At 37.7% G+C, this 15,936-nt stretch overlaps 1 protein-coding gene across 1 annotated transcript in view; it reads right to left on the bottom strand.

The window, feature by feature from the left end:
* Positions 1 to 15,936, bottom strand: part of tmem8b (transmembrane protein 8B) — a 196,055-nt gene continuing 180,119 nt past the window's right edge. Inside the window, exon 13 of the mRNA XM_079815071.1 lies at positions 1 to 1,317. Coding sequence (XP_079671197.1) covers positions 982 to 1,317 — 336 coding nt within the window. The 3' untranslated portion in view covers positions 1 to 981. The remainder of the gene's footprint in view (positions 1,318 to 15,936) is intronic.

Below are 15,936 nucleotides of genomic sequence, written 5' to 3' on the forward strand. Positions count from 1 at the left end.
GGGAGGAAATGATTTATTTTTAAAAAAAAAAGGGGTTTTGAATCCCAGAGGCCTCTGCTTGCGGTTTCTCATCTCTCCAGTATATTGGAGTATGACGACAATCTATGCACAGACATCAAAACATGGTGCGTGTCATTTTCAAGAAGGAACACATTACGCTTGCAATGGGCTAAATAAGAATCCGATTTGATACCGAAAAAATAAAACGTTTATTTGTTTTATCATTTGCTTTTGCTTTAAAATGTCTCCCTCTGATCCTCACTAGGTAAATACAACAGGAAATTTGAGGTTATTTATCTGAGGTTTCGTATTAAAACCTGGTCTTGGCAATGGATACTTTCCTAAACCCTCTATAAATCGACAATCAATTATGCGGCAAAGGCAATACAATGCAATCCAAAGTACAATCAGACATTCCACTGAAAACAACTATACTATACATGTACATGTACACATTGTGACTGGATCATAACTATACTTATATTTAAAAATGTACAGTATCACATTTTTGTGTCTCAGTGCAAAAGATGTTTAGAAAGAAAACTAAAAAAGCAGTGCCCTTGATACATCCACAAAATGTTCTTCCTTTGCATCATCTAAACACAATAAAACATTTGGTCATTTGAGTGCCGGAAAACAATGAATAAATTACATGACACATTTTTCAATTTTACAGTCACTGTCAAGTAGCAGCAGCAAAATCAGCTCAGACGTTTTAAATAATGCACTAATAACAGTGCATCGCTGTACTGACACAAACCACTCTTAGATACTAACAACGCAAACGATATTAACAATAATAGTAATCCAAATAACGGTGACAAAAAACTTGTACGTATATGCGCGTTTCGGTGTTTCGGTCAAAAGTTATTTACAGTGCATCAGTAAGTTCTCTGGCTTTGTTTTCCGTGTTTTTATATTCCAAAGAAAGGAGAGGAAAGGCAAATAAAAGTCCACGTCGCTAAACTGCATCAAACATCATCAGCTGGTGCATATGCTGTTGATGGTAATGATCGCTGGGTCCACCAGTCCCATCTCCTCATGCTCGTTCACACAGAGCTGGTAGCCACAGCCTCGCCGCCGCTTCAGGGGAGTGACTTTCACGTCTGGTTTGGCACGTGGCGGCAGAAGGAAACCAACGCTCCCGGCGATGAGCATGTGCCAGATGCTGTGGATGTAGAAGTAATTCTCCTCCGTCTCCACGAAGGCATATAAGGCCACCGCTGATGTGGCAATGGTGGTGCCGGGGAACAGGAAAAAGACCCAGCGCTTCCAGGTCGGCGGGTAACAGCGGCGCCGGCGGATGGTGCGCACAGTCTGAAGAACACAAAGCAGGAGACACATTTCATCATGAATAAATCAGCATCGTCTAAAACGCATGAACAATGAGAAAGACGCATGAATTAATAAGGCACAAGGAACAACAAGGCCATCAGGCACTAGAGGTGCTCATCTCGAAGACTGAGCTTAACCATTTCCTTTCTCCAAGTACAGTTAACGTTGCAGCAGGTGCAACTAAGATGATAAACAACAACAACAACAAAAAACAATTAAAAGTATTATAACTTGAATTATATGTCAGATTATTATTCTGGACATGGTCAGTCACTGAACATAATCGTGGAAGCCCATTTCTGTCACTGCTTCAGTAAATCATAATTATGACAACAAAAAAAAAGTGTAAATTATCAGCTAAAAACTCACATTTTGACATTTTAAATTACATTACGAAATTGAGACAAACAAGACTTCTCAATTTCAACTTGTCTTTTTTATTTCATAATTATTACTTAGTATTTATTAATTTTGACTTTAGTATATTTCAGTTTCTACTATGTAATAATTTTGATTCATTATGAGATAAGTGAAAGAAAAGAGAAAAAGTCAAAAGGATTACAAAGTTGACAAAAAGTAATTATGAAGTCTTTTTGTAATAATTTTTACTTGAGTATCTTTCAAGTTTGACTTTTGTGAAAGTTGTATTCAAAATACACTATAGGCTCAAAAATCTGAGCAGGGCCTAGCACATGTCCCATCAGATTTAACGCTCATGATGCTTCTTCAGACCAATAAAGATCTGATGTCCTCGAGCCACTGCTATTAGAGTTGGATCCAAACGCACACACTTATAAAGTTGGACATACAATTTACAGATTTCATCGAAATTCAATTATCCAGCCTGTAGGGGTCCTGATATTTATGAACACCGTAAAGCAGGCTGTCCTCCCACACTCCGCACCACACACTCTTCACACTGCTCATGCTCCTACTCTTCACACTGCTCATGCTCCTACTAATGCAATTACATGGTCTTAATCTATCAGCCGAGCATAGAGAAACAGCTCAACAGATGTGTATAACATATGTAAGCTCTACGGTTACAACTGAAGAGGCACGTTTGGGCACCAAGCAGCATCTAGTCTTTGTCCATCAGACTTGTTCTACCATCTAGTTTTCCAAGTCATTATTAACCTTCCTCCTGACAGTGCAGACAGGATGAATTGCTGTCCTTTTCTCCTTGTCTGTCATGATATTTCAGTTATAATGTTGACAACATGTAGACTAGAACTTTGCCACAGGATACAATTTTATAGCCATGGCATGAATTTGAACTGTGAAAAACTGTCCTGTGCAGCTGAGAGAATATACAATGTGAGCTCTAGCACACACTCAAAGCTAAGGTTTAATATCCTATGACAGTATAGCAAGTCACAGGACTGAAAGCAAGGGGCAGAAATGTACGAGACACTTTAAATCTCATAATTCTACATTGTTACCGCTGTCAAGCATGTGCATCAATCAAACACACACACACACACACACACACACACACACACACACACACACACACACACACACACACACACACACACACACACACACACACACACACACACACACACACACACACACACACACACACACACACACACACACACACACACACACACACACACACACACACACACACACACACGTGACTGCTGACAATATACTATAGGAAGGTGCAGGTCCTCTGATACATTTCATATTCTCTCTGATTACTGATTCGACTGCAGCATTCGTTGGCTTCTTGTGCAATTTCAAAACTAAAAGTTTGTGAAACTTTTTAACAGCTGAATAATTTATTTTCTTGTCCTCGGTCACATTACAGTCATATACTTCAAAAGAAGATCCTTATCTGAAAATGTCCTGAAAAGGCTTCAAAGCCATTATATGTACAATGGAATACAATGGCATACAATGGAAAGAACTCTCACTGAACCCTCTCTCACACAGGTTATGCAAGTTGATCGAATGAAGCAGCCTTGACAGTGGTTAAAAACATGCATTTCTCTGTCAAAGCCAGGGCTCCAGACTAACTTTTTTCACTAGGAGCACAGTGGCCCCCAACTGAAAATTTTAGGGGCACAACCAGAAATTTTAGGGGCGTACACCATAAATCAACATGCTAACCAAATCTACTAATTTCCACTGTATTACTAATTGGGATCAGTATCGTTAAGGTTTTAATGGTATTACTACTCTTACCGATACTGCTTATCGATCCGGTACTTTAACAGTATTCTTACCGGTTCTTTTTATTATACTTTATTTTATTTGTTTTATTAAAAAAAAAAACATAATTAAGAACATAATTAACATGGCTTTATAATCTTAAAAGTAAAATGTATATAGCAAAAGAAACCGCAAAGTTTGAACAAAAATATAAAACATCTATGTGTAAATGGACCAGTGTGCAGGCATTCGGAAGGTCTGCTAACATTAATATTAAAGAACAAACCTACAAAGAAATCTAATAAAGTAATGAAATGTAAAATAACACTGCATAGGTTTCACTGTATAAATTGATAGATTAGTGCTTTATAAAAGCTAAAGTTATTAATTCAAGAGATGTGAATATTTTCTTTTTGCCTTTTGTTCGATTCGAATTAATGGCTCAATCGTCAGCAGGTTTATTAGACGCTGCCCCTTTAAGACCGATCAATGTAGAACTAATAATATCATATTCTCCTATTTCTCCAAACTATTTACGCCCATTTAAGATATAAACTGTTAAAATAACTACTCTCCAATCCGGTCATTTTGACACCGGCTATTTGTTGTTTATTTGATGGTTTAGACGCGCACACGAAGCCTAAAATATTAAGTGCAAGTCGGTCTATTTCGCAGCACACACGCATAAGCCGCCTTGAATTTGGAAACAGCGTCTCTTGCGCGGATTATTGTGCATTTAAAAGCTCTTTATTATCAAACACATCCCGCAGTTTAGCAACAGTAGAGACTGCAGTTTACAACAATCACTGAATCTGACGTTTAGTTTAGGTTTAAGGAGAAATGACAGCGCAAGGCTGTGAAGGGAAGGATGAGCTCGACTGAACACGGCTATAGGAATAGTTTTACCTCATTCCATCTTTTTATAATTCTTGGAAGCCAAAATCGAAAATAAAATTAGATTAATATCACAGCACATCCCTAAAGTTTAAGCAGACTAAACTTTTGTTTAGTTCTTGGCCATCGTCCCTCTTTAAGCTGACTGTGGTGTTGTGTTCGCTGTAGCTCCACGTGAGAGATCCCTCTCGCTTTCTCTCTCTTCTGGATTGCGAATGGCAAAAATGCATCACAGACAAATGGTTTAATATTATCTCATATAGAAACGGCTGGCAAAGATAGAATTTGCCAGACATAACGTCTATCAATTATAATTAGTAAGTGTATTTTCTTAATTTCTCCAGTACCGACAGCAGGCAAATTTACTGGTCGCACATGTGCGACTGGATGTAAAAATCAGTCGCACACTCTCAAATTTTAGTCGCAAAATGCGACCATTTAGTCGCACTCTGGAGCCCTGAAAGCATTTTATGGATTGTTCTGATGTGATTCACCCAGTGTTTATGCCAACACCCATTCATTTTACTAAAGTTTTGTCTTTAAAGACATTGAAGAGGTACAAACATTTCTCATGTTCTCTGCTACAACTTGTGTTTACCTCTAAATGAGAATATGATGCATTTACCAGAATAAACATATAAACATATATACTTAAATAAAAAGACATTTAGATGCACTATATTGCCAAAAGTATTACCAAAAGTAAACCCCTCCAAATCATTGAATTCAGGTGTTCCAATCACTTCCATGGCCACAGGTGTATAATATCAAGCACCTAGGTATGCAGACTGTTTCTACAAACATTTGTGAAAGAATGGGTCGCTCTCAGGAGCTCAGTGAATACAAGCGTGGTATCGTGATAGGTTGCGACTTGTGCAATAATTCAATACGTGAAATTTCCTCACCACTAAATATTCCACGGTCAACAGCAACTCAGCCACGAAGTGGTATGCCACGTAAAAGCACAGAGTGGGGTCAGCGCATTTTGAGGCGCACAGTGAGCAGAAGTCACCAACTTTCTGCAGAGTCAATAGCTACAGACCTCTAAACTTCATGTGGCCTTCATATTAGCTCAGGAACAGTGTGTAGAGCTTCATGGAATGGGTTTCCATGACCGAGCAGCTGCACCCAAGCCTTACATCACCAAGTGCAATGCAAAGCGTCGGATGCAATGGTGTAAAGCACCCCGCCACTGGACTCTAGAGCAGTGGAGACGTGTTCTCTGGAGTGACCAATCACGCTTCTCTGTCTGGCAATCCACTGGACGAGTCTGGGTTTGGCGGTTGCCAGGAGAATGGTACTTGCCTGACTACATTGTGCTCTTAATGCTTCAGCATACCAAGACATTTCATGCTCCCAACTTTGTGGGAACAGTTCGGGGATGGCCCCTTCCTGCTCCAACATAACTGCGCAACAGTGCACAAAGCAAGGTCCATAAAGACATGGATGAGAGAGTTTGGTGTGGAGGAACTTGACTGGCCTGCACAGAGTCCTGACCTCAACCCGATAGAACACCTTTGGGATGAATTAGAGCAGAGACTGCGAGCCAGGTCTTCTCTTCCAACATCAGTGTCTGAACTAACAAATGGGCTTCTAGAAGAATGGTCCAAAATTCCCATAAATACACCCTTGTGGAAAGCCTTCCCAGAAGAGTTGTTGAAGCTGTTATAGCTGCAAAGGGTATTAAACCCTACGGATTAAGAATGGGATGTCATTAAAGTTCATGTGCATGTAAAGGCAGGCGTCCCAAAATGTTTGGCAATATAGTGTATGTTAGACACATGTTTAGGTCAGATCACTTTTTTTTTACAGTATGTAAATATCAATATCATTGTGAGCTTTTAATGAGTTCCACAGCATAAACCATTATGAGAAAGAAACATCCTGCCCACTGTCAACATTTCTCCACTAATTAATCAGGTGCATGTTGCAAAAGGAGAGAGAGGAAAATGGACGAGCTCTAAATGTGACATTTAACCGATGGACCTAATCTGTACCAACCCAACCTAAACTATACCCACACACAATGGCAAAACACAGCTTCATCAGAGCAAACCCCAGATGTCCACGTCTTCATGCCGCGCATATACGGTTTATAAATGAGGATTACCATCAAAATGTGCGTGACTACCATATGTTCTCTTTGACTTTCATTGAAATTGATTCCCATTTATATTTCACATTATAATGCAGCTGTTTTGACAGAAGGGTTGGAATCCAACACCCACGATCCTGACCACATCCTCAAACACTACAGGCTGCTCCTGAGATGAAACACACTATTTTTTCTAACCATCTCAGAGATATGTAGCTACTAATATATTTCAAAGAATTCATCAGCCAAGCAGGATATGCATTCAGATATTGATTGGCATGAATCAATGATACCTGGACACAAGCGGAAACACATGTGCTTCACACCTCAAATCTAGTAGCAAATCTGAGAGAAATGCTACAATTAATGAGAGTGAAATTAATTATTAGCCCACAAGCTACTCAACATAACTGTTTGTTTTTCAACACTTATTTATCATTCTGTCTTTGAGATGTGGCATCATGCATGAAGCTCAGTGAATATTCACTTCACAATAGAAGCTTGTTAACTAGAAACTGGTTAGCATGGCTCAGTTAGCCCCTGCTGGTAGATGCTGTAATTACACCCTCTGGCCACAAAGAGTATCTTTCTCCATTGATGCCATTAAAATGTATTTTGATGAAATACAGTTTATACAAGCACGAATAATTACTGTTGATATTGTTAACTATAGAATTAAAACTATTAAAACATGTTTTTTACTGTAACAAAGCTGAAATAAAATGAATATTAGATGAAAGTTAAAAATGTTGCCTTGTCAACTAACTGAAATAAAAGTAAATTAAAGCTAAATAGAATAAAATATTAATAAACACACTATAAAAAAAATCTAAATAGTACTACTCAAAAATATTTTATTACTTAAAAGTAGATGTTTTACCGGTTTCTTTTAGTGGATTTTTTTTTTTAAAGGATGAAATGGATTTAAATTATACTTTTCTATCTGCTGCTGTCACAGGGCGTTTTGGTGTTGGTTCATGTTCCTTGTTCCTTGTTCATGTTTCTAGTTTATCTTGTTCTTGGTTATGTTTTAGTGTGTCATGTTCACTGTCTTGTCATGCACTTCCTGGTTTTGCCATGTGATTCCCATGCCCTCATGTGTTGTGTCATGTCATTGGTTAATTGTCTCATCACTGTTCACAGGTGTCACTTGTCTTGTCATTTAGTCAGTGTATTTAAGCCCTCATGTTTGCTGTGTGTCCTTGTCTGTTATTGATGTTGTTAACTGCTATATAGGTGAGGTCTATGTTTTCCATGTCAAGTCTTTGTTTTGATTATTGCCTAGTCTTTGTTTTATGTTTTGAAATTTTTGATTAAACTGCACTTGGGTCCAACAACTCGCCTCGTTAGTAGAATACTGTGACAGCTGCCTTTAACATTCATAAGAAGTACTTATTTTTCTCTCAGTATCCAAATTTTTTTATACCTATTGATACTTTGTGCAGTATTACGGGGCTCCCAGATAAATTCCTTCAATTAGTGGGGCATATCACAAATATTTCCTGTTAAATTTACATCATAACATTCTGTTTGAAATTGTTAAAAAAATTAAATACTTAAAAAAAAAAATACTTCACAGATATTCAATGAGTAACATATATCATAGGATTCCTGTGTGTATATATATATATATATATAGCATGTACTATTTCATAATACGTCAGAGGATCTATAAAGTAGAGTTGCTGAAGCTCATAACAATAAACCGCATGAGTCATGGATCACTGTGTATGGAACAGAGCCATAAGAGCAAACCAGCGCTTTGGAAGCATTACTGCTGATGACCACAGAAAGTTTGCACAGACCTCCTCCAAGTTCCACAGCACCACTAAAACAATAAAATATTTTATATTTGAGGGGGGACAATGTGAATCATGGGAAAGTGTAATGAAATCGGTCAGCTTTGCTGCATCAGGGCCTAATTAATGTAAACCTGAATAAGTTGGCAAAACTTTAAAACATTTGAGGTAATCAGTTACATCAAAATGTTTAAGTTAAGAAATTCAAAGTGTGAGCAGAACTGGCAGATTTGTATTTTGTACTCATACATTTGCTAGTTTGTACAATTAACTTTAAGTTATCATGTAATCTCAACCTAAATATTTTTAGTAGTGGAAACTTGGCTAGCTTTAACTAGCTAATTCAGTAAATGCTAACTTGCTTAATGGTAACAATACTTTGATAGCATTAGCATAGCAATTGCTAAATAAATATGACAATATAGAAAATTTAACATACATCTGTTCCCAAACCAAGCTCATGCTCCACTTGTCACCATGATGGTAACACCCCGAAAAGTCCCATATAACAGAATCTCCTCTAAATGAGCATAGCAAAACATTAAACACTACTAAATCTCCCACTTAACATTAATCTTGCACAAAAGTACATTATATATAATACATTATATAACAATTAATTTGAGTATTTACTCTCCCTTTAGAGTGTTATGGCAAACAGTGACGGCGCTACAGTCCCGTCAGAATTTTGAATAGCCCCGGTTTAGATAATAATTTTGATGAGCTGTCGGACACGGGCCGGGCTAGGGCCTCAGCGTCTCGGGCCAGGGCCAGGCTAGGGCCTAGTTTTGAGGCCCGTGCAGGGCTCTACTATATTATCATTTTTATTTTTTATTTCATCTATGTTAAAAAGTGAACCGCTTGAGCAAGATCACTACATCATAAGACATATCATAAGATGCCCAATATGTCGGGGGACATGGATCAGACATGATTTTGACTTCATTACGTTTTGTTTTGCAGAAAGCCTTTCTTTAAAGTGAATTTCGTTTTGTTTAAATTGTATCTTTACTTTAATCAATAAAGAAGCAAACCAACCAAGAACGTCGGGAATGGATTGACGTGCGTAACGAAACCTTTCCGCAGCCTTTAAGACTGAAAGGATAGGCTACGTCTTTCTGTTTTTAATAGCCTACATTTCTTATAGATCATAGTTGTAGTGTGTTTTTTTTAATAAGTGCGCAGCACATATTCACATAGGCTATTCATCTAAACGCAATTGCACTGCAAAAAATGATCTTCTTACTTAGTATTTTTTGTCTTGTTTCTAGTCTAAATATCTAAACATTCTTAAATCAAGATGCATTTACTAGATAAGTAAAATGAAAAAAATATATTTTTTCTTGTTTTCAAAATTTTGTTTTTGCTTAAAACATGCTAAATTATCTGCCAATGGTCTTTCACTTTTGCATGTAAAAGGTTTTTGGCATCGTCTTGTGGTCACCTAAATAAAAAATCTATTTTGATGAATATGAATATTGATGACCATATATCATTTTAAACTACACTTCTGATGAATGTGGTGTGTACCATAGCTGCTTTTATAAAAAAAAAAAAAAAAAAGAAACCGACTATTTCTTTATGGAGTAACTCTGACGTCATGAATACTGATTATTTTCTTAGCACCCCCACATATTGGTCTAGCACCCCCTTAGCACCGGTAGAGAAAAAATTCTGGCGCCATGCATGATGGCAAAGCATGCTGGAAAATAGAAATCCCAGCCCAGTGTCAGTTAAATTTAAGTTTGTCGAAAGTTTCGGACAAAAATTTCGCAAGGACCTTTATGCTGCGTTCAAACACGAATAGAGCGTCTGGTTGATTTCAATGTTAAGTCAATGGAAAGGCGGGTTGACGCACATCTGGAGGTCCTACGGTGCGATAGACGCGATTCCGCCTCATTCACGTGTCCAGTTCGCGCGAATGATGCAAATTTGTCCGAATTGTCCGAATTTCGCGTCTGACGCCTGAGTAGAAAAATCTGAACTTTGGCATCTATTCGTGCCGCGTTAACAAATTAGGAGCCTACTTGCTGCTGTCACGTGGTAAAGTGATGTGATGAGAAACCCCACATAATTTAAAAATACTACTGTTATTGTGTCATAAATTTTAGTTTTAAGACTTTTTCAGGTGAGAATGTAGTTATTTAAAGCTCAAATCTGTGGTTCATTTATAAAAAGAGCGCCTACTTAAAAAAAAAATGTATCTTGCGTTTTTTTTGGAGTTGTGAGATACAGGCGATCACCGGCGCTCAGCGCTCATTAACCCCGGCAAGAGCAGCCTTTCCTCGGCCAGTCCTTCTGACGTTTCCTGCTGGCTCAGATGTAGATAGAATTCGTCTTGTGTAGGTGTAGATCTAACGGGCGATCTTTGCTCTCATGAATCATTTGTTGTCTGCCAAATCGTTTTGACTGAGGGCAAAGAGAAGTTCCATAACTTTATTTTTTAGGATATTTAAATATACATGCAGTGAAGATAATGTAGGTAGTGCTTTGCCTGGACCACATTTGTGTGCTATTAATGTTTAATATATTTTTTTATGAAAATGAAAAGAGGCAGAGTGGTGTTTTATGACATATTTCTCCTGGAGCTCCTTGAACGTGCGTCTAGCTTCAAACGCTTGATTTATATGCGCGTCCAATTCGCTGTGGATACGCGAATGGATTCAAAATGTTCAAGCGTCCAACTAGACACGATTTTTATGCTCTATTCGCGTTTGGTGTGAACGCAGCATTAGGGTTTACACGTTCACACTGCAAGCCTTAATGCTCAATGCTGTTTTATTGCTCAAATCTGAATTTTTTTTTTTTATGTGGCCAATATCAAATCTGAGTGTGAACTGGTTATGGTCCTGGCCTGAACTGACCCGTATCCGCGAAAGAACTTTAACAAATACAGCAAACAGCACACTGTCATATGGAAGTAAACACGTAGGTTACTGAAGTCAGCATTTACACGTTCAATTAAAAGGTTGTACGCTGTGGTAGCCAGCGAAATAAGGAAGACGCAGACGAGGATGAGGAGAAAGAGAGAAATGTTTTTCTTGTACAATTTTTCCTCAAGTTTTGCTTGTGTAGAGTTGTCATCGTATTACTTATGATTATAACAGCTCACCGTCCCTCCCCTTACTAAATTCGCTGCCGCCTTCCATATTCAAAGAACTACCGACGGTATGTAAAATCTTTGGAGTGATGTCCATCAGCACTGAATTGTGACGAATGTTGATCTACAGTTATGTAAAAGTCACATAAATTCTGATATGACTGAGGTCACATTGCAAAACATCTGGCCTGCATCGGATTTACAGTAGGACCAAATATTGAAGGGGCCCAAATCAGAACCAAAAAGATCAGATTCCATGTGGTTTGTGCTGTTCACACCATTATATATGTAAGGAATAATTGACGACGGGCCGTTCAATTATTAGAATGATAATGCACACCCGAGGTGGTGATGCGATCACGACGCGAAGCGGAGTGGCCGTTACACCTCGGGTGTGCATTATCATTCTAATAATTTAACGGCCCGAAGTCAATTATTCCGCTTATACTACGGTTACCACACCTCAAGACATCGATCCGATTATATATCTAATGGGATTCGTCCGGTTTTTGTACTTAAATCGCTATTGTGAGTAGGACTATTTCTTCCGCGTCTCATCCAACAGCTCTTTTGCTAGTTCCGAAACGTCATTTTAAAGCTAAAGAGCGCTTGTGTGAATTAGGCTACCTCTGTGCGTCTCTAAACAGCGCTGTTATTACCTCGCTAGTGAAAAAATGTCACGTGTAGCCTTTAAGTGTCTCCACTATATAGGCTAACTGATCAAATCGTCAGGGCAGCGCTGACACCTTTTTGTGCAAACTGTAGTGCGTGTGCGAGCACGTGTGATTTCAGTAATGAGACAGAAAAGCTTGCCTTTGATGTCCGCTTCCCTTTGTTGTTTTTCATCTGGACTGTCTAATACTGCTGCCGCCCAGTTGTTGAACGTGTTATATTCACTGTAAATATTAAGATTTACTTTAGGAAAATCGTCTGTCATATTGTTGTTTTTTAGTCCTGTAATTTCCGTTATTACAGTTAACTATGCGAAGTGATATGGAACTGTAATGCGGTCAAGAGAGCTGCCTGGAACTACGTTCGCTGTGCATCTCCCAGAAAATAATTGCACACCTCAGAACGTTCATCAGCCAATCAGATTCAAGCATTCAACGGCCCCGTAGTATAAATAAATATATATATATATATATATATATATATATATATATATATATATATATATATATATATATATATATATATATATATATATATATATATATATATATATATATATATATAAAAAAAAAACATACAGTATGAGCAAAAAAATCTGATTGGACCACTTTGGCCCCTTTACTATAAATGGGAGAAACTTCAATATGGCAGAATAAGTCATGCCTTCTAAATAAAACAGCCAATCACCAATTGGTAAAGTCCTTGCATCACTGCAGCTGCCTTCTAGTTACCACAGAAACAGTCAATGTCATGAGGACTGCACATGCGCATTGGCTGGCATAAGGTATTTTTATATTTGACCATAGGAAACAATGTTTAAGGTACAGTTCATGTCAGATTTTGTTGCTGATTTGAAATTTGAGGGAGTTTTTTAGATTTCAGGATTCCCCCATTCAAGTTGGATATGGATGCCCAAAATAGCTGCGTTCCAAATGTGGCCGCCGGGCGCCTTAGTGAACAGACTTTCCTTGAAAGAGACTTTGTTATGGCTTAGTCAGAACATTGACCTCCAATAAACTGCTGTGCCATGATCTAAAGCAGGCCATTTTAGCAAAACATCCCCAAAATGTACAAGAACCAAAACCAGTCAAAATACGAAGTGCTACGAAGGACTGATCAGACACAAGAGAAACATTTCTACAAAATGTTCTGCAATAAATCACATTGACAATTCCAAAGGGGCCTCTCAAAACACTGTTTGAAAAACATCCGGTGCCTATATTTGGTTTGTAGGTGCTACTCAAGCATTATTTTACTGTTATGTAAAAATAAAATGGGTATTCCTCTAGCCAGTGTAATTTGATTTTAAGTGTTACAATTCAAATTGTGGTTGTTATTGGATATAACAAATGAAACTCAAAACTTCAGTCAATGCACGCTCTGTAAGGGTGAGAGGGATGTTTCTCTTTCTCTCTCTCAGTCTGTGAATATTGTTCTGGAAGTAAAAATCCCATTCGTTTTCCGAAGAAATTAATTTTAAACAATAGCTTAAACCTTTCAAAATGGATCCATTTAGTTTATCATCTTAGAGATTTTCTTTTTGATATCAAAGATTTTATCTTTTTTTATCTTTAATTTAAAAAAAATAATGAATAACTGATGAACAGCAAGTAAATAGTCTTTTTCTAATACATTTTTGGTGCAATTTGTATGACATAATGTGTTAGTGTAGTTCAGGCTTAAAACTCATCACTAAATAATTTAAATAATTAACAACAAAAAAAAGTTTGCCACTTTTCAGGTCTAATCGACTGTGGTCATCACGACTGATCTAATTTGAACTTATCTGTGCATATTCAGAATGCAGAGCTCAAAAACAAAAGGATCACTGAAGATAATAATAAATTCCACTGAAACAAATTATGTGGATGTAGCATATCACAAGCTTGATAAATTATAGCTTTTTTCCTCAATCACACAGTGGGACGCTTTGTACTGTGTTTGTGTATGCATGGGGAGCATTGCAATGGAGGTGTCAACAGACATGTTTTAACCACAGACTGTAAAAAAATATGGACGTAGTGTCCGTGACGTCACCCATAGGCTACTGAAGAGCAGTTTTGAAGCATAAAGTAGGGATGAGCTGGCCGTTGCCATCTTGGTAGCGCATCACCGCACGTCACTCCTGGATAACAGAAAATGGGCAAAGAGGCGGGACTTGGGTGGAGCTGAGGTGATGACTAACAAACAGCAGATAAATGGCTATCCACCTGTCACTCAAAGTGGCCACGCCCTTAATCATGCAGAACTTTAAGGCCTTGTATAATGTAAACGATTGAGTTTCACCCCCCTCACAGTTGTCATGAAGGACAAAATTAGATATATAGACCAAAACCACAATTTGTACCAGGCTGTAAACATGTTTTTTTTTCTGCTGTAAAGTTGGGAATTTTAACATGGAGCTCAATGAGATTCTGCTCCCTTTTGGAGCCGGTCTCTAGTGGCCAGTCGATGAATTGCAGTTTAAGTCCCTTCCGTATTGGCTTCAAGATAAACTGGGGAAGTTTGCAGCTTGGTTTTAACTACAAAGAGCCATTATGTGCCATGGACATGATAGACGTGTGTATTTGACACTCAATGTCACATTCAATGAATTTTAGGCAGAATTACAGTAATCTGTACACTGGTCTTTCAATCTGACATTTCTGACATTCAGAAAATAAGTGTTTGCAGTGCTCTATTAATAATAAGGTTATTTAAGATGGACTGAATTTTTAACACCATTCCTTTGCTACCTTGCAAATCTAGTTATTCATGAAATTTTAAATTTTTCTATGGTAAAATTTTGCAATTACTAATGTTTTAGTTATCAAAAAAGTGTTAACTTGTATCAAAAACACAGGTTAATTCTGTCCTGATGTGTTCATTATGTTCTATTAGAAGCTTTATTAGTGCCTTCAGATGCGAGTTCAGAGTCGAAGGATGAAGACATCTCTACTAGTCATAGTTTTGTTGAACATTTGCTATTCTCTCTCATTATTTCTCTCTCACACAATATATCTTTGTAGCTGCAGAAGTTGTGCACTGGCTCCTCTTCTCTCTGCATGTACAGTATATCCACCAGCACATTTGACTCAAGGGAGGACGTGCTTCTCTCACTCAACTGTAATTTGCCAGAGGCTCTGGCAAAGACTTTTTCTTGTCCAACACCCTTTTTTATCTTCTCACTTCAGAAAAATAGTGTGGTCACTAGAGGAATTAGCATAAAGTACAAGCTGGCTGGTAATGGAACAGCAAGTGCGTCTCTATTACTGACAGAACAGAGAAACTTTTAATGCCACACCATGCTAATGCACAGATAAATGCAGCCCCGGGTAAGTCGAAATGCCTTCATAAATTATAGATATTGAAAAGGTGCTTGTTGTCACTCAACACTCAAAGGAGAGAAAAAAAAAACTAGCGCTGGCATTTAACTGTCGGATCTGGATCTGTTAGACATAAAGACCATGGTTATTTTTGGAAACACAGGCACGTTGGCTTATAATATGATGTATTTACTACAGTACATTTACAAATAAATATATATTTATCCATTAAGAAAGCTGAAAAGCTTCGTTTTCCCTGTTATCTAGTCTGGTTTGCATTTTAGCTAAACAGACTGGAAAAACAACTGGCTATCCAGCTAAATAATAATAATACATCATTTTTATATAGTGCCTTTCCAACACCCGAGGTTGCTTTACAAAGATAGTTTTAAGGAGCAGAACCAAATAAACATCAATATCAAAGCACAAAACACATAACAAGGGATGAAAAGTAATATACAGAGGTTGCTTACAAAGTCAAGTTAGAGATACAAACAAAGGTGTATGTTATCCATAACAAGGTACAATTTACAGACAAAGAGCCGAAGAGTAATATTCAGAGAGAAAAAAAAG

Source organism: Gobio gobio, assembly GCF_949357685.1.
Source record: "Gobio gobio genome assembly, chromosome: 4".
Classification (NCBI taxonomy): Eukaryota; Metazoa; Chordata; class Actinopteri; order Cypriniformes; family Gobionidae; genus Gobio; species Gobio gobio.